The sequence below is a fragment of the Salmo salar genome, chromosome ssa19 (assembly GCF_905237065.1).
Source record: "Salmo salar chromosome ssa19, Ssal_v3.1, whole genome shotgun sequence".
Lineage (NCBI taxonomy): Eukaryota > Metazoa > Chordata > Actinopteri > Salmoniformes > Salmonidae > Salmo > Salmo salar.
Window position 1 is genome coordinate 81,106,302 of NC_059460.1, and position 25,192 is coordinate 81,131,493.

General features: G+C 44.2%; 1 protein-coding gene across 4 annotated transcripts in view; it reads left to right on the forward strand.

Moving 5' to 3' along the window:
- The window catches only part of LOC106579709 (abl interactor 1), a 144,716-nt gene that overhangs the window by 117,508 nt on the left and 2,016 nt on the right, over positions 1-25,192 (forward strand). For 3 of the 4 annotated variants that reach the window (XM_045702797.1, XM_045702798.1, XM_045702799.1), the window contains 2 exons: positions 1-59; positions 14,744-14,992. The exon at positions 1-59 is cut by the window's left edge and continues 42 nt beyond it. In XM_045702797.1, the coding sequence (XP_045558753.1) occupies positions 1-59; positions 14,744-14,992 (308 nt within the window). Of the gene's footprint in view, positions 60-14,743; positions 14,993-21,284; positions 21,363-25,192 lie in introns of all 4 variants that reach the window. The other variant, XM_045702796.1, reaches the window with a different exon arrangement.

The window sequence follows — 25,192 nt, forward strand, 5'->3', positions numbered from 1 at the left end:
CAGCAGTATTGGCATTCCCATGGCCGTGCCTACGCCCTCCATCCCCAACTCTGGACCAGGTGAGCGGGAGTCTACTGTACTGTAAGGGAACATGGGGTTAAGTACACTGTGTGTGGATATTGGAATTGGGATATGGGTTATCTCTCCTAAACCACAGCTGCTATCTCTTTCTCTCTCTGTCTCTTTCAATTCAAAGTGCTTTATTGGCACGAGAAACATAAGTATGTTTACATTGCCAAAAGCAAGTGAAATAGACTGGAAATCAACAATCAAAAATGAACAGTAAACATTACACTCATCAACATGTCAAAAGAATATAGATATTTCACATGTTATGTGATTGGCTCTGTATAGTGTTGTAACAAGTAGTAAAATAAATTAAGAGATAAATATAGGTTGTATTTACAATGGTGTTTGTTCTCCACTGGTTGCCCTTTTCTTGTGGCAACAGGTCACACATCTTGCTGCTGTGATGGCACACTGTGGTATTTCACCCAAAAGATATGGGAGTTTATCAACATTGGGTTTGTTTTAAAATTCTTTGTGGATCTGTGTAATCTGAGGGAAATATGTGTCTCTAATATGGTCATACATTTGGCAGGAGGTTAGGAAGTACAGCTCAGTTTCCACCTCATTTTGTTGGCGGTGTGCACATAGCCTGTCTTCTCTTGAGAGCCAAGTCTGCCTACGGCGGCCTTTCTCAATAGCAAGGCTATGCTCACTGAGTCTGTACATAGTCAAAGCTTTCCTTAAGTTTGGGTCAGTCACAGTGGTCAGGTATTCTGCCGCTGTGTGGAATCTCCTACGACGGTCCACAGTCCGGAGCCCTCTTTTGCGCCGGTGCCCAGTCCAGGCACGGCGTCCAGTCCAGCTCCATGGCAGGAGCCTTCTTCTGCGCCGATGTCCAGTCCAGGCACAGCGTCCAGTCCCGCTCCAAGGCCGGAGCCTTCCTTTGCGCCAGTGCCCAGTCCGGGTGCGGCGTTCAACCCAGCTCCATGGCCGGACCCGTGGTCTGGGCGGGGGCAAAGTCCCGCACCAGAGCCGCCACCGATGCTCGACCGGGAACTTCGCCCCGCACCGGAGCCGCCACCGACACTAGATACCCACCCGGACCCTCCCCTATAGAGTCAGTTTTTGCGGCCGGAGTCCGCACCTTTGGGGGGGGGGGTACTGTCACGCCCTGACCATAGAGAGCCTTTTATTCTCTATGTTGGTTAGGTCGGGGTGTAACTAGGATGGGTAATCTAGGTTGTTTCATTTCTATGTTGGCCTGGTATGGTTCCCAATCAGAGGCAGCCGTTTATCGTTGTCTCTGATTGGGGATCATATTTAGGCTGCCGTTTCCCCACTGTGTTTTGTGGGATCTTGTTTTGTTTATGTGTAGTTGCCTGTGAGCACTTCATTTACTTCACGTTTCGTTTGTTCGATTATTGTTTTGTATTTTGCTGAAGTTTCACTTTATAATAAAGATGTGGAACGCTACGTACGCTGCGCCTTGGTCCAGTTCTTACCACGATCGTGACAGAATCGCTTGTTTTTAGGTGGTTGTAGAAAAAAATAAAAATCTGGATTTTGATCATTAGAGGGAATCGTCCTAATTCTGCTCTGCATGCATTATTTGGTGTTTTACGTTGTTCACAGAATTCTGCATGCAGAGTCTCAATTGGTGTTTGTCCCATTTTGTGAACTCTTGGTTGGTGAGCGGACCCCGGACCTCACAACTATAAAGGGGAATGGGATCTATAACTGATTGAAGTATTTTTAGCCAGAACCTAATTGGGATGTCAAATTGTATGTTCCTTTTGGTGGCGTAGAAGACCCTTCATGCCTTGTCTCTCAGATCGTTCACAGCTTTGTGGAAGCTACCTGTGGCGCTGATGTTTAGGCCAAGGTATGTATAGTTTTTTGTGTGCTCTAGGGAGACGGTGTCTAGATGCAATTTGTATTTGTGGTCCTGGCAACTGGACCTTTTTTGGAACACCATTATTTTTGTCTTACTGAGATTTACTGTCAGGGCCCAGGTCTGTCAGAATCTGTGCAGAATATCTAGGTGCTGCTGTAGGCCCTCCTTGGTTGGGGACAGAAGCACCAGATCATCAGCAAACAGTAGACATTTGACTTCAGATTCTAGTAGGGTGAGGTCTGGTGCTGCAGACTGTTCTAGTGCCCTCGCCAATTCGTTTATATAAATGTTGAAGAGGGTGGGGCTCAAGCTGCTCCGGTTTACCAAAACCATCTCAAGGCTAAGTTCATCGTTAGAACCTTCGTAGCCGCATCGTTAAATCTCAGAGCTGTTTCCCAAAAACATCCGTACTAAAGTTGCACTAACAACTAGCTGGGTTTACCTTCTGCCTCAGACCCCTCGTAGAACAGCTAACTGGGTTTACCTACTGACCCAGACCCCTCGTAGAACAGCTAACTGGGTTTACCTACTGCCTCAGACCCCTCGTAGATCAGCTAACTGGGGGTACCTACTGCCTCAGACCCCTCGTAGAACAGCTAACTGGGTTTACCTACTGCCTCAGACCCCTCGTAGAACAGCTAACTGGGTTTACCTACTGCCTCAGACCCCTCGTAGAACAGCTAACTGGGTTTACCTACTGCCTCAGACCCCTCGTAGAACAGCTAACTGGGGTTACCTACTGCCTCAGACCCCTCGTAGAACAGCTAACTGGTGTTTACCTACTGCCTCAGACCCCTCGTAGAACAGCTAACTGGGTTTACCTACTGCCTCAGACCCCTCGTAGAACAGCTAACTGGGTTTACCTACTGCCTCAGACCCCTCGTAGAACAGCTAACTGGGTTTACCTACTGCCTCAGACCCCTCGTAGAACAGCTAACTGGGTTTACCTACTGCCTCAGACCCCTCGTAGAACAGCTAACTGGGTTTACCTACTGCCTCAGACCCCTCGTAGAACAGCTAACTGGGTTTACCTACTGCCTCAGACCCCTCGTAGAACAGCTAACTGGTGTTTACCTACTGCCTCAGACCCCTCGTAGAACAGCTAACTGGTGTTTACCTACTGCCTCAGACCCCTCGTAGATCAGCTAACTGGGTTTACCTACTGCCTCAGACCCCTCGTAGAACAGCTAACTGGTGTTTACCTACTGCCTCAGACCCCTCGTAGAACAGCTCACTGGGTTTACCTACTGCCTCAGACCCCTCGTAGAACAGCTAACTGGGTTTACCTACTGCCTCAGACCCCTCGTAGAACAGCTAACTGGGTTTACCTACTGCCTCAGACCCCTCGTAGAACAGCTAACTGGGTTTACCTACTGCCTCAGACCCCTCGTAGAACAGCTAACTGGGTTTACCTACTGCCTCAGACCCCTCGTAGAACAGCCAACTGGTGTTTACCTACTGCCTCAGACCCCTCGTAGATCAGCTAACTGGTGTTTACCTACTGCCTCAGACCCCTCGTAGAACAGCTAACTGGTGTTTACCTACTGCCTCAGACCCCTCGTAGAACAGTGTCGTGTCTTTGGGGGTACCATTAAACGGAAGATATGTTTATCAATTAGCTTCCTGTAATTATTATCACGCGATTAAACTGATTAATCGTTTACTTGTAATTAACTAGGAGGTCGGGGCACCAAGGAGAATATTCAGATTACAAAGCTATAACTTTCCTAATATAACTTTCCTGTACTATAATATTATATTCTATTATAGTATAGGTCGATTATCTTCTAAGTTTAAATGGGGTATTTACCTCTAGTCCAGTCTCATTCCAAAACGTCGTAAATTGTTGTATCTGCACGAACCCAGTCTTTACTAAAATCATCCATACATCAATTGTCTTAAAATCATTTATTTACTACACTAAGTAATTAACAGAAAAACATACAAACAGTAATTATCGTCAACAAAGGATTGGTATCGGAATGTGCCCTACTGGCTAAACAGTCAGGTCGGCCTGTTGAACAATGGGTCATAAATGGTCAGCTGAGAAGTTTACACAGAGTTCATTAACAATTGACAATTGAAGGCTCACTCATTCGGGAACAATTGCAATCAATATATATATTTACGCTCAGTGTGTCGTTCTGATTCTTGTTGGAGAGTAGTTCTGTTGGGGAGTTTTGTCCGCGTTCTCTCTCTCTCTCTCTCTCGGTTAGAATGGATCTTTCAGAGCGACATTCATTAATGTCGTCATAGAATGGTGGTTTCGTTGGTCTTCGCGTTCGATGATATAATTTACTTAGCTGCAGACTAATAATTAATATCAAAGACTTGTTCTTATTCTGTCGGTCTCGATAGTCTAAAAGTTAACCACGTGGTATGGTTCACTTTCAGTAGAGTACTTGGATGGTCAAACCTCTGGCCATAGAGTGTAGGCCTGGTCTGGAGAAATGTAAATCAGGGAGTGTTTTATAGTGCCCATCGAACAGGCTGGTCAAATGACGCCTGGTCCTGTATGGGTCCCTGGGGGCGTGCCTATGACTGAGTTAGATTTGGTTACAGAAATACAATTCTATCACATTACATCAGCACATAGCATCTCAATGTCTTACAAAAGCTTTATCCTTATTAATACATTCCATACACCCATATGAGGCAAGTCTTAAACTGAGTCTATTATATAAACAGTTTTATGGTAATATGGCTATATTGTCTCTTCTGAGTATCACAAAATTGTACCAAAAGAGGCCAACGTCATGACAACAGCTAACTGGGTCGTAAGATGCTTTTTTTGCCCTTCCGCGTTACTTTATACACAGAAGATCTCCGCTTAACATAGAATCAAGATGTTTATCTGTCTCTTTGTGAAGTTGACTACAAATACAAAGTTGCCAATGTCTTTGTTGCAATCATGCATAGGGTAAAAAGATGCTTCAAATTAAAACCCAGAGGATTGTATTAAAATATAAATACAATATAGGTTATATATATATATATATTGTACAGTACCAGTCAAAAGTTTGGACACACTTACTCATTCAAGGGTTTTTCTTTATTTTGACTATTTTCTGCATTATAGAATAATAGTGAAGACGTCAAAACTATGAAATAACACATATGGAATCATTATGTAACCAAAAAAGTGTTAAACAAATCCAAATATAGTAGCCACCCTTTGCACTGATGACAGCTTTGCACACTCTGGTTTTATTTATAATAAATAATGTAGAAAATAGTACAAATAAAGAAAAACCCTTGAATGAGTAGGTGTGTCCAAACTTTTGACTGGTACTGGTATGGTACTGGTATGGTACTGGTATGGTACTGTACAGTACCAGTCAAAAGTTTGGTGTCTGAGGCAGTAGGTAAACCCATATATATACACTGCTCAAAAAAATAAAGGGAACACTTAAACAACACAATGTAACTCCAAGTCAATCACACTTCTGTGAAATCAAACTGTCCACTTAGGAAGCAACACTGATTGACAATAAATTTCACATGCTGTTGTGCAAATGGAATAGACAACAGGTGGAAATTATAGGCAATTAGCAAGACATCCCCAATAAAGGAGTGGTTCTGCAGGTGGGGACCACAGACCACTTCTCAGTTCCTATGCTTCCTGGCTGATGTTTTGGTCACTTTTGAATGCTGGCGGTGCTTTCACTCTAGTGGTAGCATGAGACGGCGTCTACAACCCACACAAGTGGCTCAGGTAGTGCAGCTCATCCAGGATGGCACATCAATGCGAGTTGTGGCAAGAAGGTTTGCTGTGTCTGTCAGCGTAGTGTCCAGAGCATGGAGGCGCTACCAGGAGACAGGCCAGTACATCAGGAGACGTGGAGGAGGCCGTAGGAGGGCAACAACCCAGCAGCAGGACCGCTACCTCCGCCTTTGTGCAAGGAGGAGCAGGAGAAGCACTGCGAGAGCCCTGCCAAATGACCTCCAGCAGGCCACAAATGTGCATGTGTCTGCTCAAACGGTCAGAAACAGACTCCATGAGGGTGGTATGAGGGCCCGACGTCCACAGGTGGGGGTTGTGCTTACAGCCCAACACCGTGCAGGACGTTTGGCATTTGCCAGAGAACACCAAGATTGGCAAATTCGCCACTGGCGCCCTGTGCTCTTCACAGATGAAAGCAGGTTCACACTGAGCACGTGAGTCTGGAGACGCCGTGGAGAACGTTCTGCTGCCTGCAACATCCTCCAGCATGACCGGTTTGGCGGTGGGTCAGTCATGGTGTGGGGTGGCATTTCATTGGGGGGGCCGCACAGCCCTCCATGTGCTCGCCAGAGGTAGCCTGACTGCCATTAGGTACCGAGATGAGATCCTCAGACCCCTTGTGAGACCATATGCTGGTGCGGTTGGCCCTGGGTTCCTCCTAATGCAAGACAATGCTAGACCTCATGTGGCTGGAGTGTGTCAGCAGTTCCTGCAAGAGGAAGGCATTGATGCTATGGACTGGCCCGCCCATTCCCCAGACCTGAATCCAATTGAGCACATCTGGGACATCATGTCTCGCTCCATCCACCAACGCCACGTTGCACCACAGACTGCCCAGGCGTTGTAGGGAGGTCATACAGGCACGTGGAGGCCACACACACTACTGAGCCTCATTTTGACTTGTTTTTAGGACATTACATCAAAGTTGGATCAGCCTGTAGTGTGGTTTTCCACTTTAATTTTGAGTGTGACTCCAAATCCAGACCTCCATGGGTTGATAAATTGGATTTCCATTGATTATTTTTGTGTGATTTTGTTGTCAGCACATTCAACTATGTAAAGAAAAAGTATTTAATAAGATTATTTCTTTCATTTAGATCTAGGATGTGTTATTTTAAGTGTTCCCTTTATTTTTTTGAGCAGTATATATCTCTTTGTTTCTCTCTCTCTCTCTGTGGGTCTCTCTCTGTGTCTCTCTCTCTCTGTGTCTCTCTCTCTCTCTCTCTCTCTCTCTCTGTGTCTCTCTCTCTCTCTGTCTCTCTCTCTCTCTGTGTCTCTCTCTCTCTGTGTCTTTCTCTCTCTCTGTCCCTATCTTTCTGTGTCTCTCTGTGTCTCTCTCTTTCTGTCTCTCTCTCTCTCTCTCTCTCTCTCTCTCTCTCTCTCTCTCTCTCTATGTGTGTAAATATGCCTTCCAGTTCTAGGACCGGTCTATGGTGAACGGGGAGTTTAGAAGTGTGAGGTGAGGGGTCCTTTCGGCCTGTTAAGGTAGAGAGAGAAAAAGGAGACGAAAAGACCTGGATATTAGTGACAGGATGTGAGGCCAGCAAGACTAAAGCTGCCTGTCTGTGAGCCTGTCACCATGGTAACGCCTGTAAAGACCTGGATATTAGTGACAGGATGTGAGGCCAGCAAGACTAAAGCTGCCTGTCTGTGAGCCTGTCACCATGGTAACGCTCAAGCCAGACTGTATAGCCGCCAGTGGTGGGTTTGCGTCTAACCTTCTCTTTCTTCCAAAGGGGTTGTTGAAGGAAACGTTGACGTGTTAATTCTATGTATGTAACAGTGTTGTACGATGGTACCTAACAGCAGCGTTGCCAACCAGGGTTCTGGTTCTCAATCTACATCCAGGTTATGTCCCAAACAGCACCCTATTCCCTAACAGCACCCTATTCCCTACATAGTGCACTTCTTTTGACCAGGGCCCATAGGGTTTGCTCCAAAGTAGTGTACTATGAATAGAATAGGGTGCCATTTGGAACACAGCCCAGACAGTGCCCTGAAGAAGTCTCTTCTCTTCTGGCTGTAGGACCTGCCAGTACTCATGTTAAAATGAAATCTCTAATTAAATGGCCTGTTCTCTTCTGGCTATCTGTGAGCCTGTCACCATGGTAACAGCACCAGTGTCTGTGAGCCTGTCACCATGGTAACAGCACCAGTGTCTGTGAGCCTGTCACCATGGTAACAGCGCCAGTGTCTGTGAGCCTGTCACCATGGTAACAGCACCACTGTCTGTGAGCCTGTCACCGTGGTAACAGCTCCAGTGTCTGTGAGCATGTCACCATGGTAACAGCTCCAGTGTCTGTGAGCATGTCACCATGGTAACAGCTCCAGTCTGTGAGCTTGTCACCATGGTAACAGCTCCAGTGTCTGTGAGCCTGTCGTCGTGGTAACAGCTCCAGTGCCTGTGAGCCTGTCACCGTGGAAACAGCTCCAGTGTCTATGAGCCTGTCACCGTGGTAACAGCTCCAGTGTCTGTGAGCCTGTCACCGTGGTAACAGCTCCAGTGTCTATGAGCCTGTCACCGTGGTAACAGCTCCAGTGCCTGTGAGCCTGTCACCGTGGTAACAGCTCCAGTGTCTGTTAGCCTGTCACCGTGGTAACAGCTCCAGTGCCTGTGAGCCTGTCACCGTGGTAACAGCTCCAGTGTCTGTGAGCCTGTCACCGTGGTAACAGCTCCAGTGTCTGTGAGCCTGTCACCGTGGTAACAGCTCCAGTGTCTGTGAGCCTGTCACCGTGGTAACAGCTCCAGTGTCTGTGAGCCTGTCACCGTGGTAACAGCTCCAGTGTCTATGAGCCTGTCACCGTGGTAACAGCTCCAGTGTCTGTGAGCCTGTCACCGTGGTAACAGCTCCAGTGTCTGTGAGCCTGTCACCGTGGTAACAGCTCCAGTGTCTGTGAGCCTGTCACCGTGGTAACAGCTCCAGTGTCTGTGAGCCTGTCACCGTGGTAACAGCTCCAGTGCCTGTGAGCCTGTCACCGTGGTAACAGCTCCAGTGTCTGTGAGCCTGTCACCGTGGTAACAGCTCCAGTGCCTGTGAGCCTGTCACCGTGGTAACAGCTCCAGTGTCTGTGAGCCTGTCACCGTGGTAACAGCTCCAGTGTCTGTGAGCCTGTCACCGTGGTAACAGCTCCAGTGTCTATGAGCCTGTCACCGTGGTAACAGCTCCAGTGTCTATGAGCCTGTCACCGTGGTAACAGCTCCAGTGTCTGTGAGCCTGTCACCGTGGTAACAGCTCCAGTGTCTGTGAGCCTGTCACCGTGGTAACAGCTCCAGTGTCTATGAGCCTGTCACCGTGGTAACAGCTCCAGTGCCGACCCCTATTTCCTTCTTTTTTTTTTTTTTTATAAAGTTCCAAATTACCATAAAGATAGATTTTCACATCTTCCCAATGCCAGTTCCACTACCCTTTGATGAGAGAACAGGTGCTTGTCAAGAAATGACCAGCTGCATTGTGTGTAATGTGCTCCAGAACATTATGAATGTGGTTGATTTGACTCAATGTCTCTGGACATAGTATGAAATCAGTTAAATCAGCTTCCATCTGTTCCGTCTTAAGAATCATATTGGGGTTGTGTGTGTCTATGGTTCGTGTTTATTTTCCCACTGCAGTATGTCAAGGGCTTCATTTGATTGACTGTCATAGCTTTGAAGTACAGGGACTGTATGTTTTCAAGCGTCTCAACAGTCACAGTGCTGATCTCAGATCAGTTTAGCCGTCTCAGATCAATAATGAATTAGATTGTATGGACAGAAGGGACCTGATCTCAGATCAGTTTAGCCGTCTCAGATCAATAATGAATTAGATTATATGGACAGAAGGGACCTGATCTCAGATCAGTTTAGCCGTCTCAGATCAATAATGAATTAGATTATATGGACAGAAGGGACCTGATCTCAGATCAGTTTAGCCGTCTCAGATCAATAATGAATTAGATTGTATGGACAGAAGGGACCTGATCTCAGATCAGTTTAGCCGTCTCAGATCAATAATGAATTAGATTGTATGGACAGAAGGGACCTGATCTCAGATCAGTTTAGCCGTCTCAGATCAATAATGAATTAGATTATATGGACAGAAGGGACCTGATCTCAGATCAGCACTATTACTCTGAGATGCTTTGTGAATATGGGCCCTGGTCTTCATGTATGACTGTATGGGTTTCTGGATGTTCTATCAATGTTGCAGATGCATTGTGTCTTATGTTGTAACGTGGCTGTCACAGTATTATGACAGGTCGTGACAACCGACATATCAATTATGACATCCCCTGCTATGACCCTGGTATAACCCTGTGCTATCGTTCAAGATGGCCTGCTACAATATTTTTTTTTAAATACTACAAATGAAGAAAGAAACATATTTTTTATCCCCGCAGCTTATAAATCAAAAACATCAGTAGAATTGTGGGGTCCGTACCTACGAACTCTTGCTTACACCTCAGATCAAAAACCATTTGGAACAAATATACTAGCTGTTAGCTTTTCCCATTAGAAAACATGTAATAACTAGCCGACTTGCTACCAGGAGTCACCGGTGGTTCGTTATCTGGTCAGAACCGGTAGAGATGAAGGATCAGGACGTTCTGGAGATGTTTTAACTGTTTGTTGATTCCCCTGAGTCTGAACTTGTTCCGGTTCGATCCATGACTATCTGAGAGAAGAGCTTCTCCAGAGAGCTACCGTTATCTGACCCAGTAAACAGGACATGCCCAAATGTAGGAAAAAACATATTCTACACACGCAAACACGTACACCCACCGTCATATTTACTACACACACACACACACACACACACACACACACACACACACACACACACACACACACACACACACACACACACACACACACACACACACACACACACACACACACACACACACACACCTCTCTCCCTCATTCAAATACTTCCTCATACCGTAGTAATACTGTGTGTCTGGGCACTTCCTCATACCGTAGTAATATATCTACCTGTGAGTCTGGGCACTTCCTCATACCGTAGTAATATATCTACCTGTTAGTCTGGGCACTTCCTCATACCGTAGTAATATATCTACCTGTGTGTCTGGGCACTTCCTCATACCGTAGTAATATATCTACCTGTTAGTCTGGGCACTTCCTCATACCGTAGTAATATATCTACCTGTGTGTCTGGGCACTTCCTCATACCGTAGTAACATATCTACCTGTGTGTCTGGGCACTTCCTCATACCGTAGTAACACATCTACCTGTGTGTCTGGGCACTTCCTCATACCGTAGTAATATATCTACCTGTGTGTCTGGGCACTTCCTCATACCGTAGTAATATATCTACCTGTGAGTCTGGGCACTTCCTCATACCGTAGTAACACATCTACCTGTGTGTCTGGGCACTTCCTCATACCGTAGTAATATATCTACCTGTGTGTCTGGGCACTTCCTCATACCGTAGTAACATATCTACCTGTGTGTCTGGGCACTTCCTCATACCGTAGTAACACATCTACCTGTGTGTCTGGGCACTTCCTCATACCGTAGTAACATATCTACCTGTGTGTCTGGGCACTTCCTCATACCGTAGTAACATATCTACCTGTGTGTCTGGGCACTTCCTCATACCGTAGTAACACATCTACCTGTGTGTCTGGGCACTTCCTCATACCGTAGTAACACATCTACCTGTGTGTCTGGGCACTTCCTCATACCGTAGTAACATATCTACCTGTGTGTCTGGGCACTTCCTCATACCGTAGTAACACATCTACCTGTGTGTCTGGGCACTTCCTCATACCGTAGTAACACATCTACCTGTGTGTCTGGGCACTTCCTCATACCGTAGTAACACATCTACCTGTGTGTCTGGGCACTTCCTCATACCGTAGTAACATATCTACCTGTGTGTCTGGGCACTTCCTCATACCGTAGTAACACATCTACCTGTGTGTCTGGGCACAACAGTTTGCTAAGAGCAGGCAGCAAGCTTATAGGTCTGTTGTTAGACCCAGTAAAGGCTGCTTTACCCCTCTTGGGTAGCGGAATTAATTTGGCTTCCCCTCCAGGCCTGAGGACAAAGACTTTCCTCTGGGCTCAGATTAAAGATATGACAGATAGGTGTGGCTATAGAGTCAGCTACCATCCTCAGTAGCTTTCCATCTAAGTTGTCAATGGCAGGAGGTTTGTCATTATTGATCGACAACAATAATTTTTCCACCTCTCCAACACTAACTTTCCAAAATTCAACAGTGCAATGCTTTTCTTTCATTATTTGTTTTTTTTATACATGATTACAATTGCTCAATGTTCGTTGTTGGCATTTCCTGCCTAAGTTTGCCCGTTTTACCAATGAAATAATCATACAAGTAATTGGCAACATCAAATGGTTTCGTGATGAATGAGCCATCTGATCTGATGACGGAGTTAAATGTGACGTTCTGCCCATAATTACATTAAAATACTCCAAAGTTTTATTCCATCATTCTTTATATCTTTGATCTTGGCTTCATAATACAGTTTCTTCTTCTTTTTGTTGAGTTTATTCACATCATTTCTCAATTTGCAGTAAATTAGCCAGTCAGATGTGCAGCCAGACTTATTAGCCACTTCCTTTTGCCACATCTCTTTCAACCATACAGTTTTTCAATTCCTCATCAATCCATGGAGCCTTAACAGTTCTAACAGTCAGTTTCTTAACAGGTGCATGTTTATCAATAATTGGAAGAAGCAATTTAATAAATTGATCAAGTGGAGCGTCTGGATGCTCCTCATTAATCACATCAGACCCACAAATATGTTTAACATAGTCCACATAAGAGTCACAGAAAAATGTTTTGTATGATCTCTTATACACTATTTTAGGCCCAGCTGTTGGTACTTTGGCTTTCATGGATATAGCCACTATATTGTGATCACTGCATCCAATGGGTACGGATACAGCTTTAGAACAAAGTTCTACGGTATTAGTAAAAATATGATCGATACATGTGGATGATCTTGTTCCTGTAGTGTTTGTAAACACCCTGGTAGGTTGATTAATAACCTGAACCAGATTCCAGGCACTGGTTACAGTGAGAAGCTTCCTCTTGAGTGGACAGCTTAATGAAAACCAGTCAATATTCAGGTCCCCAAGAAGGTAGACCTCTCTGTTTACATCACATACACTATCAAGCATTTCACACCTATGATTTAGATACTGACTGTTAGCACTTGGTGGCCTATAGCAACACCCCAAAGGAAAAGGCTTTAGATGTGCCAAGTGAACCTGCAACCACAACACTTCAATAACGTGAGGGTGGCAGTGTAGCCTAGTGGTTAGAGCATTGGACTAATAACCAAAAGGTTGCAAGTTTGAATCCCTGAGCTGACAAGATACAAATCTGTTGTTCTGCTCCCAAGCAGTCCATTTCCTCGGTAGGCTGTCATTGAAAATAAGAATTTGTTCTTAACTGACTTGCCTAGTTAAATAAAGGTAAAAAAAAACACTTGACATAAGATCTTCTCTAAGCATTACAGGGATATGGCTCTGAATATATACAGCAACACATCCCTCATAAGCATTTCTGTCTCTAACTACAGATGTTATATCCTTGTATTGCTACTGCTGTATCATTAACAGAATTATGTAAGTGAGTCTCAGAAATGGCTAATATATGTGTTATTTGATGTTATGCAAGTTATTGATTTCATGAACCTTATTTCTAAGGCTACATATATTAATATGGGCTATTTTCAGCCATTTCCTGGGTAGATTATCAGAGATAGACATAATACTGAAAACGGCAAACAAAGCAAGAGAAAAAATATACATTCAGCAGTCCATTAATCAATTGGTGTGTGTGTGTGTGTGTGTGTGTGTGTGTGTGTGTGTGTGTGTGTGTGTGTGTGTGTGTGTGTGTGTGTGTGTGTGTGTGTGTGTGTGTGTGTGTGTGTGTGTGTGTGTGTGTGTGTGTGTGTGTGTGTGTGTGTGTGTGTGTGTGTGTGTGTGTGTGTGTGTGTGTGTGTGTGTGTGTGTGTGTGTGTGTGTGTGTGTGTGTGTGTGTGTGTGTATGCTGTGGGGTTGAAACTACAAACCCATAGGCTTGGCTCTCTCATCCCTTCCAGGCTTCTGGGAGGGAGGATGGACAATGAGCCTGTCATAGCAGATGTTGTATTGATCCCTCAGTCCGTGTGGAGTGGTAGAAAGCCCCAGAAGTAGTTGAAGGAGCTGTCCCCTTTTAACTGTCTCCTTCTGTCCTTAAACCATGTGTCTATTCTCCCCTGCATTGCATCAACCAATGCCTGCATGCCACGTCATCGACTGCAGTCGGGGTTCAGACAGATGTATGATATGGTTTGCTGATATGTTAAATACCTATCCAGGCGTTGTGAGATCTGGCATACGTCTGCAATGTGGTCAGGAAGGAACTCCACCTATGACTTGGTGTGTGTCTGTCCATCAGGAAGGAACTCCACCTATGACTTGGTGTGTCTGTCCATCAGGAAGGAACTCCACCTATGACTTGGTGTGTCTGTCCATCAGGAAGGAACTCCACCTATGACTTGGTGTGTCTGTCCATCAGGAAGGAACTCCACCTATGACTTGGTGTGTGTCTGTCCATCAGGAAGGAACTCCACCTATGACTTGGTGTGTGTCTGTCCATCAGGAAGGAACTCCACCTATGACTTGGTGTGTGTCTGTCCATCAGGAAGGAACTCCACCTATGACTTGGTGTGTGTCTGTCCATCAGGATTGTGTGTGGTGATTCCCCTCCCCTCTCCTCCTCTCCTCCTCTGTGATTGGTCTTAATGCTGGTGGGTCAGTTCCTTTGAGTATCCAGTGAATGCTCTGCAAATCTTAAGTCTACTCTGTAATTGGGTGTCACTGATTAATTTTCTGGGTTCTCTCTCTTTCTCTCTTTGTCTCTTTCTGTCTCTCTCTCTCTTTCTCTCTCTGTCTCTCTCTCTTTCTTTCTCTCTGTCTCTCTCTCTCTCGCTCTCTCTGTCTCTTTCTGTCTCTCTTTCTCTCTCTTTCTCTCTCTCTTTCTTTCTCTCTGTCTCTCTCTCTGTCTCTTTCTCTCTGTCTCTCTCTCTGTCTCTGCCTCTCCCTCCCTTCCTCTATCTGTTTCTCTGTCTCTCTTTCTGTGGGTGTTTCTACTCTAGCGGTGGCTCCCGGGCCTGGTCTTGGCCCCATCCCCATGTCCCAGTTTGGCACCATCTCGCGGCAGATCTCACGGCACAACTCTACCACCTCCTCGGTCTCCATGGTTTCGGCCACGGGCACCTACCGCCGGGCGCCGTCCGTCACCTCCCAGTACTCCCTGCAGCAGCAGCAGGCCCTACAGCTACAGCAGCAGCAGATACAGCAGCCGTACATTAACGGGGGAACCCCAACCTACCCCCAGAACTCAAGTAAGACACATGTGACCCCCACCAACACCCCTCTATTAGACTGGGGATAGATAGATAGATAGATAGATAGATAGATAGATAGATAGATAGATAGATAGATAGATAGATAGATAGATAGATAGATAGATAGATAGATAGATAGATAGATAGATAGATAGATAGATAGATAGATAGATAGATAGATAGATAGATAGATAGATAGATAGATAGATAGATAGATAGATTCCCCCTCAAGGGAACGGCACTTCCCTCTTTTCTTTACTAGCACATGGGAGCTACACTATGCACTACTTTCCCTATGGACCCAGGTCAAAAGTAGTGCACTACATAGGGAATAGGGTGCCATTTGTGAAGCAGCCAGTCTACAACTCTCACTGGTTGGCCCAGAAGCAAATTACTTCACTGTCACTCAAATCAAATCAAATTGTATTTGTCACATGCGCCGAATACAACAGGTGTAGACCTTACTTACAAGCCCTTAACCAACAATGCTTTAAGAAGTTTTAAGAAAAATAAGTGTTAAGTAAAAAAAAAAAAGTAAACTCAAAAATCTAAATGACAAATAATGAAACAGCAGCAGTCACTATATTAGCTTGTCAGCTTGTACATGTGCACTTAGAGGAAATAACCATGGAAACGGACTGATTTCAGTGTCGTCCAGGTTCTAATCTATGATTGGCTTTGCAGGTTAGAGTTTGTAGTCAGATGCCGGTGGCTTTGCAAGGTCGTTTCATCCTCAAGGTCAAGGGTGGTTTCTTCAAAGCAGTAGGACTGACTTGTCTCCTGTCAAAGTGCATGTTAAGGCATTTCTCCTCCTTGGTGAACGTCTTGTACATTGATGTAGAATATATTCTAGTCCTTTGGATTCTCCAGCTGGTACATTCAATATGCCTCTGTTGAAGTACGGTCTGAGGTTTTGTTAAATCACAATTTATTAGTGTTTTCACAACCTCTTTAAAGTGGTTGATTTCCCCTCTCGCTTCTCTCCCTGTTCCCTCAAATGTACTAGCCAGACCCCCCAAGAAGGTGACCCCAGCTCAAGGTGTCCACTAACTTCAGCACAGTGTTTATTTTTAGTCCTCTGTCCTGTACCTTTCCACTAAAAGTCTTGTGGGAACACAGACACAGGCAGTCCTGGTGATGTGCAGGCGGACTGAACTCAATAACCTCATCAAGTCAAAATGGGAAGAAAAAAAAAATGTAAAAGAAGATTGAGAATAAAATGTGATGAAGTCAAACTGTCGGCAGCCACCTGTTCCGTTTTGAATTGAGATTCACCTCAGCTCTCTCCCCTCTCCCCTATCCCCTCTCCTCTCCCCTCTCCCCCTCCCCTCTCCCCTCTCTCTCCTCTCCCCTCTCCTCTCCCCTCTCCCTCCTCTCCTCTCCCCTCTCCCCTCTCCCCCTCCCCTCTCCCTCTCTCCTCTCCCCTCTCCTCTCTCCTCTCCCCTCTCCCTCTCCTCTCCCCTCTCCTCTCCCTCCCCTCCCTCTCCCCCTCCCCTCTCCCCTCTCCTCTCCCCTCCCCTCTCCCTCTCTCCTCTCCCCTCTCCCCTCTCTCTCCTCTCCCCTCTCCCTCTCTCCTCTCTCCTCTCTCCCCCTCTCCCTCTCTCCCTCTCCTCTCTCCCCTCTCCTCCTCTCCTCTCTCCTCTCCCCTCTCCCTCTCCCTCTCCCCTCTCCTCTCCTCTCCCTCTCCCTCCTCCCCTCTCCTCCCTCTCCTCTCTCCCTCTCCCCCTCTCCCCCTCTCCCCTCTCTCCTCTCCTCTCTCCCCTCTACCGGCTGGCGTTTAAATCTTACTGTCACAATGTTAACAGGCATCACCATCTGCAGAGGGTTGTCATTGAATGTTAAGATCCATCAGCACTAAGAGGACACTGTCTTGTGTCCCAAATGGCACCCTTATTCCCAATAGAGCTCTAACTAAAGTAGTGCACTATAAAGGGAATAGGGTACCATTTGAGATGCACACACATAATGGAGGAGGAGGAAGCTTCTCTCATGAGCCAGAACTCTCGTCCCGCTACATCATTTATAACTGTAGCCATTATTAAATACACTCTTCCTCTTGTCGTTGTGTCTAGTCCCAGTTCTACACCACACGCTAGAGACGTAGAGGCCTGGAACTTTCAGATTATTATTTTTCTACTCTCCTTTTTTAGTGACGTCATGAACCCGTGGCTGTTCCACAATAGGACTTTCTGCAGCTGCTAAGGAGCCACTTATCCAAGCATATATAACGGCATGGCGTGCTTCCTTCAGTAAAGATCGTGATTTAGACATGGGATTGACCTCGAGCCTATAGATTAACAGACATTTTCAAACTGCAATAACAGTAGCCTTTCTGGGGTGGAATTTGAAAAGATTAAATATTGAATTTCAGACAGAAACATCAAGCCATCTCTGATTGTTAGACAAAATATGCATTTAAGACATCAGTGTGGACAACTGCAACATTGCTACCGTAGCTAGAGTGACCCCTGCTGTGATGAGTCACTTGTCCCTGACCCTTGACCCTGACCTCTCTAAGGTCAGCAGTTTATTTTAAAATGGTGGCACCATAGAAATAGAATCTGTAGAACGGGCCTCTCCGTTTAAGTCAGTGATGACATACTGGGTGGACCGGCAGCCGCTGTGAGCGTATCCATGAGTTGACCAGTCAAATTGCCAGGATTAGAGGTTCCAAGGCCTTATCGATTATATTTCTTACGGGTGGCACTCTTCACGCCACGGTTTGTGAACGTAACTCGGTTCATTGAGAGCCAGGGGCAGTAGGGTTGCAGACAGCCGTACGGCGACGCGTCAATCATCTCATTCAGATTAGGAGCAGGGACTGGCAATGTGACAACAACCAAACCTATTCTCTTTACAATCCCTCAATCTGTACAACAATCAAACCTAATCTCTTTATAATCCCTCAGTCTGTACAACAATCAAACCTAATCTCTTTATAATCCCTCAGTCTGTACAACAATCAAACCTATTCTCTTTATAATCCCTCAGTCTGTACAACAATCAAACCTAATCTCTTTATAATCCCTCAGTCTGTACAACAATCAAACCTAATCTCTTTATAATCCCTCAGTCTGTACAACAATCAAACCTATTCTCTTTATAATCCCTCAATCTGTACAACAACCAAAACTATTCTCTTTATAATCCCTCAATCTGTACTACAATCAAACCTAATCTCTTTATAATCCCTCAATCTGGACAACAATCAAACCTAATCTCTTTATAATCCCTCAGTCTGTACAACAATCAAACCTAATCTCTTTATAATCCCTCAGTCTGGACAACAATCAAACCTAATCTCTTTATAATCCCTCAGTCTGTACAACAATCAAACCTAATCTCTTTATAATCCCTCAATCTGTACAACAATCAAACCTAATCTCTTTATAATCCCTCAGTCTGTACAACAACCAAACCTAATCTCTTTATAATCCCTCAGTCTGTACTACAATCAAACCTAATCTCTTTATAATCCCTCAGTCTGTACAACAACCAAACCTAATCTCTTTATAATCCCTCAGTCTGTACAACAACCAAACCTAATCTCTTTATAATCCCTCAGTCTGTACAACAACCAAACCTAATCTCTTTATAATCCCTCAATCTGTACAACAACCACAACTATTCTCTTTATAATCCCTCAGTCTGTACAACAATCAAACCTAATCTCTTTAGAATCCCTCAGCTTGTACAACAACCAAAACTATTCTCTTTATAATTCCTCAATCTGTACAACAATCAAACCTAATCTCTTTATAATCCCTCAATCTGTACAACAATCAAACCTAATCTCTTTATAATCCCTCAGTCTGTACAACAATCAAACCTAATCTCTTTATAATCCCTCAGTCTGTACAACAACCAAAACTATTATCTTTATAATCCCTCAGTCTGTACAACAATCAAACCTAATCTCTTTATAATCCCTAAATCTGTACAACAACCAAACCTAATCTCTTTATAATCCCTCAGTCTGTACAACAACCAAAACTATTATCTTTATAATCCCTCAGTCTGTACAACAACCAAAACTATTCTCTTTATAATCCCTCAGTCTGTACAACAACCAAACCTAATCTCTTTATAATCCCTCAGTCTGTACAACAATCAAACCTAATCTCTTTATAATCCCTCAGTCTGTACAACAACCAAACCTAATCTCTTTATAATCCCTCAGTCTGTACAACAACCAAAACTATTATCTTTATTATCCCTCAGTCTGTACAACAACCAAACCTAATCTCTTTATAATCCCTCAGTCTGTACAACAATCAAACCTAATCTCTTTATAATCCCTCAGTCTGTACAACAACCAAACCTAATCTCTTTATAATCCCTCGGTCTGTACAACAACCAAACCTATTCTCTTTATAATCCCTCAGTCTGTACAACAACCAAACCTAATCTCTTTATAATCCCTCAGTCTGTACAACAACCAAACCTAATCTCTTTATAATCCCTCAATCTGTACAACAACCAAACCTAATCTATTTATAATCCCTCAGCCTGTACAACAACCAAACCTAATCTCTTTATAATCCCTCGGTCTGTACAACAACCAAACCTAATCTCTTTATAATCCCTCAGTCTGTACAACAACCAAACCTAATCTCTTTATAATCCCTCGGTCTGTACAACAACCAAAACTATTATCTTTATAATCCCTCAGTCTGTACAACAATCAAACCTAATCTCTTTATAATCCCTCGGTCTGTACAACAACCAAAACTATTATCTTTATAATCCCTCAGTCTGTACAACAACCAAACCTAATCTCTTTATAATCCCTCAGTCTGTACAACAATCAAACCTAATCTCTTTATAATCCCTCAGTCTGTACAACAACCAAACCTAATCTCTTTATAATCCCTCAGTCTGTACAACAACCAAAACTATTATCTTTATAATCCCTCAGTCTGTACAACAATCAAACCTAATCTCTTTATAATCCCTCAGTCTGTACAACAACCAAACCTAATCTCTTTATAATCCCTCAGTCTGTACAACACCAAAACTATTATCTTTATAATCCCTCAGTCTGTACAACAATCAAACCTAATCTCTTTATAATCCCTCAGTCTGTACAACAACCAAAACTATTATCTTTATAATCCCTCAGTCTGTACAACAACCAAACCTAATCTCTTTATAATCCCTCATCTGTACAACAATCAAACCTAATCTCTTTATAATCCCTCAGTCTGTACAACAACCAAACCTAATCTCTTTAGAATCCCTCGGTCTGTACAACAATCAAACCTAATCTCTTTATAATCCCTCAGTCTGTACAACAATCAAACCTAATCTCTTTATAATCCCTCAGTCTGTACAACAACCAAACCTAATCTCTTTAGAATCCCTCGGTCTGTACAACAATCAAACCTAATCTCTTTATAATCCCTCAGTCTGCACAACAATCAAACCTAATCTCTTTATAATCCCTCAGTCTGTACAACAACCAAATACCTTGGGAAACCTGGACTCAGTCTCTGGCCTTGCTGAACTAAAAACCACAAGCATAGATTTGTACACATTACATATTAAACTAATTTCCTTGTAGAAGTGCCCAAAACTCATGACTAACGTTGCAATGTGTGTGCCTCTTAATTCTTGCAATGATAGTATTACATTGACTTCGGGTTCTCTGTTTCCTATTGACTTGGGTTGGGGTTCTCTGTTTCCTGTTGACTTGGGTTGGGGTTCTCTGTTTCCTGTTGACTTGGGTTGGGGTTCTCTGTTTCCTGTTGACTTGGGTTGGGGTTCTCTGTTTCCTGTTGACTTGGGTTGGGGTTCTCTGTTTCCTGTTGACTTGGGTTGGGGTTCTCTGTTTCCTGTTGACTTGGGTTGGGGTTCTCTGTTTCCTGTTGACTTGGGTTGGGGTTCTCTGTTTCCTGTTGACTTGGGTTGGGGTTCTCTCTTTCCTATTGACTTGGGGTTCTCTGTTTCCTGTTGACTTGGGTTGGGGTCTCTGTTTCCTGTTGACTTGGGTTCTCTGTTTCCTGTTGACTTGGGTTGGGGTCTCTGTTTCCTGTTGACTTGACTTGGGGTTCTCTGTTTCCTGTTGACTTGGGTTGGGGTTCTCTGTTTCCTATTGACTTGGGTTGGGTTTGGGTTACTGTTTCCTGTTGACATGGGTTGGGGTAATATTTTCATCTATTGTTGGTGACTGATATCTGTTCCTGTTTGTCTCGTCCTTCTCTCTGTCCTCTCTGTCCTCTCTGTACTTTATATCCTTGATTTCTCTCTTTCGTTTGGTATGTGTGGGGGGGGCTTCCTGTGGCTATAGCTGCCCTTCCTCCCCCCACCCCCCAGCTGACTCCACAGATACCTCTGACAGGCTTTGTGGCCAGGGTGCAGGAGAACAGTAAGTCCACAGGCCCAGCACACACTCTCCCTGTTCCCCAGATCACTCACCCTGTTCCCCAGATCACTGACCCTGTTCCCCAGATCACTGACCCTGTTCCCCAGATCACTCACCCTGTTCCCCAGATCACTCACCCTGTTCCCCAGATCACTCACCCTGTTCCCCAGATCACTCACCCTTTTCCCATAAATCTGAGTAGAACAACCCCCACCTGTCAATCACAGCATGCTTTGTGCCTGTTCACTCAGCTGTCTGTCTGTCTGTCTGTCTGTCTGTCTGTCTGTCTGTCTGTCTGTCTGTCTGTCTGTCTGTCTGTCTGTCTGCCTGTCTGTCTGTCTGTCTGTCTCTCTGTCCTGCCTGTCTGTCTGTCTGTCTGTCTGTCTGTCTGTCTGTCTGTCTGTCTGTCTGTCTGTCTGTCTGTCTGTCTGTCTGTCCTGTGCAGTAGACAGTTCTTATCTATTGTCTGTGTTAATAAATAGTATTCTCAGACAGACGCTTATTGCCATTGACAACCATTGCTTTCTCCACTATGCAGATACTGAGGACAAATAGTGTAAAAAGTTGCTCCATTCCAAGATTATTCAGGAGAATGTATAATGGAGTAAGCAGCTGAATTAGTATTTCCACAAAGTCCCACGTGTGTGATAAGGCATACAGTGCATTCAGAAAGTATTCAGACCCCTTGTCTTTTTCCACAGTTTGTTACGTTACAGCCTTATTCTAAAATGTATCAAATCAATCTACACACAATACCCCATAATGACATCACAATACCCCATAATGACATCACAATACCCCATAATGACATCACAATACCCCATAATGACAAAGCAAAAAAAAAAAAATGTTTTGCTAATTTATAAAATAAACAAAACCTGAAATATTACATTTACATAAGTATTCAGACCCTTTAATCAGTATTTTGTTGAAGTACCTCTTGCAGCAATTACAGCCTCGGGTCTTCTTGGCTATGACGCTACAAGCTTGGCACACCTGTATATGGGGAGTTTCTCCCATTCTTCTCTGCAGATTCTCTCAAGCTTTGTCAGGTTTGTTGAAGCACTTTTGGCAGTGATTACAGCATCGAGTCACTCTGGAGCAGGTTTTTCATCAAGGATCTCTCTGTACTTTGCTTTGTTCATCTTTGCCTCGATCCTGACTAGTCTCCCAGTCCCTGTCACTGAAAAACATCCCCACAACATGATGCTGCCACCACCATGCTTCACCGTAGGGATGGTGCCAGGTTTCCTCCAGACGTGATGCTTGGCATTCAGGCCAAAGAGTTCAATCTTGGTTTCATCAGACCAGATCATTTTGTTTCTCATGGTCTGAGAGTCCTTTAGGTGCCTTTTGGCAAACTCCAATCGGGCTGTCATGTGCCTTTTACTGAGGAGTGGCTTCTGTCTGGCCACTCTACCATAAAGGCCTGATTGGTGGAGTGCTGCAGAGATTGTTGTCCTTCTGGAAGGTTCTCCCATCTTCACAGAGGAACGCTAAAGCTCTATAAGAGTGACCATTGGGTTCTTGGTCACCTCCCTGACCAAGGCCCTTCTCTCCCGATTGTTCAGTTTGGCTGGACAGCCATCTCTAGGAAGAGTCTTGGTGGTTCCAATCTTCTTCCATTTAACAATGATTGAGGCCACTGTGTTCTTGGTGACCTTCAATGCTGCATAATTTTTTTTGTACCCTTCCCCAGATCTGTGTCTCGACACAATCCTGTCTCGGCTTGGTTTTTGCTCTGACATGCACTATAAACTGTGGTACCTTATATAGACAGGTGTGTGCCTTTCCAAATCATGTCCAATCAATTGAATTTACCACAGGTGGACTCCAATCAAGTTGTAGAAAACATCTCAAGGATGATCAAAGGAAACAGGATGCACCTGAGCTCAATTTCAAGTCTCAAAGAAAACGGTCTTAATACTTATGTAAATTAGGTATTTCTGTTTTTTATTTTTAATATATTTACAAAAATTACTCAAACCAGTTTTAGCTTTGTCATTATGGGGTTATTGCGTTTACATTGCAAAAAACAAACAAACATGTAATATATTTTAGAATAAGGCTGTAACGTAACAAAATGTGGAAAAAGTCAAGGGGTCTGAATACTTTCCGAAGGCACTGTATGTTAAGTATAATTTCACACAAAAAATCACAGAATGAGCGGCACATATGGAAGGACTAAACATATGGAAGGACTAAACATATTGTGCGTACTGTGTGATCAACAGAGAAATACTCTGCATTCTTTCATGTAACTCTAAAGAAGCTTAGCCTGCTATTTTTAAACAGATTTATGTTACTGGCAGAATTAAAATACCACCATTTTAGAGCTGTTTCTTAGCAGTATGAAGGCTGTCATTTCCAGTCGAAAGAGTAAAACAGAAACCACTGATCTAGTACCCTGGGTGTCATATCCTCCTCTGATAAACACAACCTTGAGAATATCTCATCTAGTACCCTGGGTGTCATATCCTCCTCTGATAAACACAACCTTGAGAATATCTCATCTAGTACCCTGGGTGTCATATCCTCCTCTGATAAACACAACCTTGAGAATATCTCATCTAGTACCCTGGGTGTCATATCCTCCTCTGATAAACACAACCTTGAGAATATCTCATCTAGTACCCTGGGTGTCATATCCTCCTCTGATAAACACAACCTTGAGAATATCTCATCTAGTACCCTGGGTGTCATATCCTCCTCTGATAAACACAACCTTGAGAATATCTCATCTAGTACCCTGGGTGTCATATCCTCCTCTGATAAACACAACCTTGAGAATATCTCATCTAGTACCCTGGGTGTCATATCCTCCTCTGATAAACACAACCTTGAGAATATCTTATTCCCCTCTGGTACAATATAGAAATGATCATGTGTGATTTCTGCAGGTAAGCCTCCACAATCGGATCCATGTATACTAATATTCATTCAGAGGTCCGTACTGACTATTTAGGCTGCAGTTTATTACGTTGTACTCATTTATTTTTGTAGGCATTCTCTTTAATCATTTACAGAAGCAAAGTGTTACGAAATCTTCCCTGGAAAATTCAAATACATTTTCCTTGAGTCACAAGGTGTCATAAAATTGAGGCAGGGTTGTTCACTTAGGAACATGACTGACAGGAGGATAGGGTTCTCTGCTGCCCTCTACTGAAACTAGTGCAGCTCTGGATGGTCCAATTCCAAATGGTCCTCTAAGCCCTACACCCTGTACCCTATACCCTGTGCCCTGTACCCTACACCCTGTGCACTTGTGGAGATCTTAGATTTTACAGGTACAGGCAATCTGGCGGTAGCTCCACCTTGCACTCTGATAGGCTAGGTGGAAGTTTCACCATATTGCTTATTCCAATCAAATCCTCTCATATCTCCACAAGTGCATAAGGTGTATGGTTTAAGGGTTTGGGATTGGACCAGTGTGTGTTTATGGTTATAGAGCTGCATTCCCTCTAGGATAGTCACAACTTCTCTACTGCCATGCTAACTGTATAATGATATTATACAACAAACACAAGAAGAGAATTCAAATGTAATGGGAAGACAATGGAAATAGAAAGTCAAAACAAGTGTGCATTGCGTGCAGCATTACCTTGGTGGCAAAGAACACGTCTAACCAAATGACGTGTCTTAACAAGTGACCTGGAAGAACGAATCTCAGGTCAAAAAGGTCAAAAATCAGCATGCCGACAACTCGCTGTCATGCATTTTATTTGTTCCTTGACCGACTAACCATCGGTGCCTGGCATACAAACACCACTGCATGTTGCTCTTCCCACGGTTGCATGGTTTTGCGTGGTTTTCTCTACTGTGGTGCTTGGTGG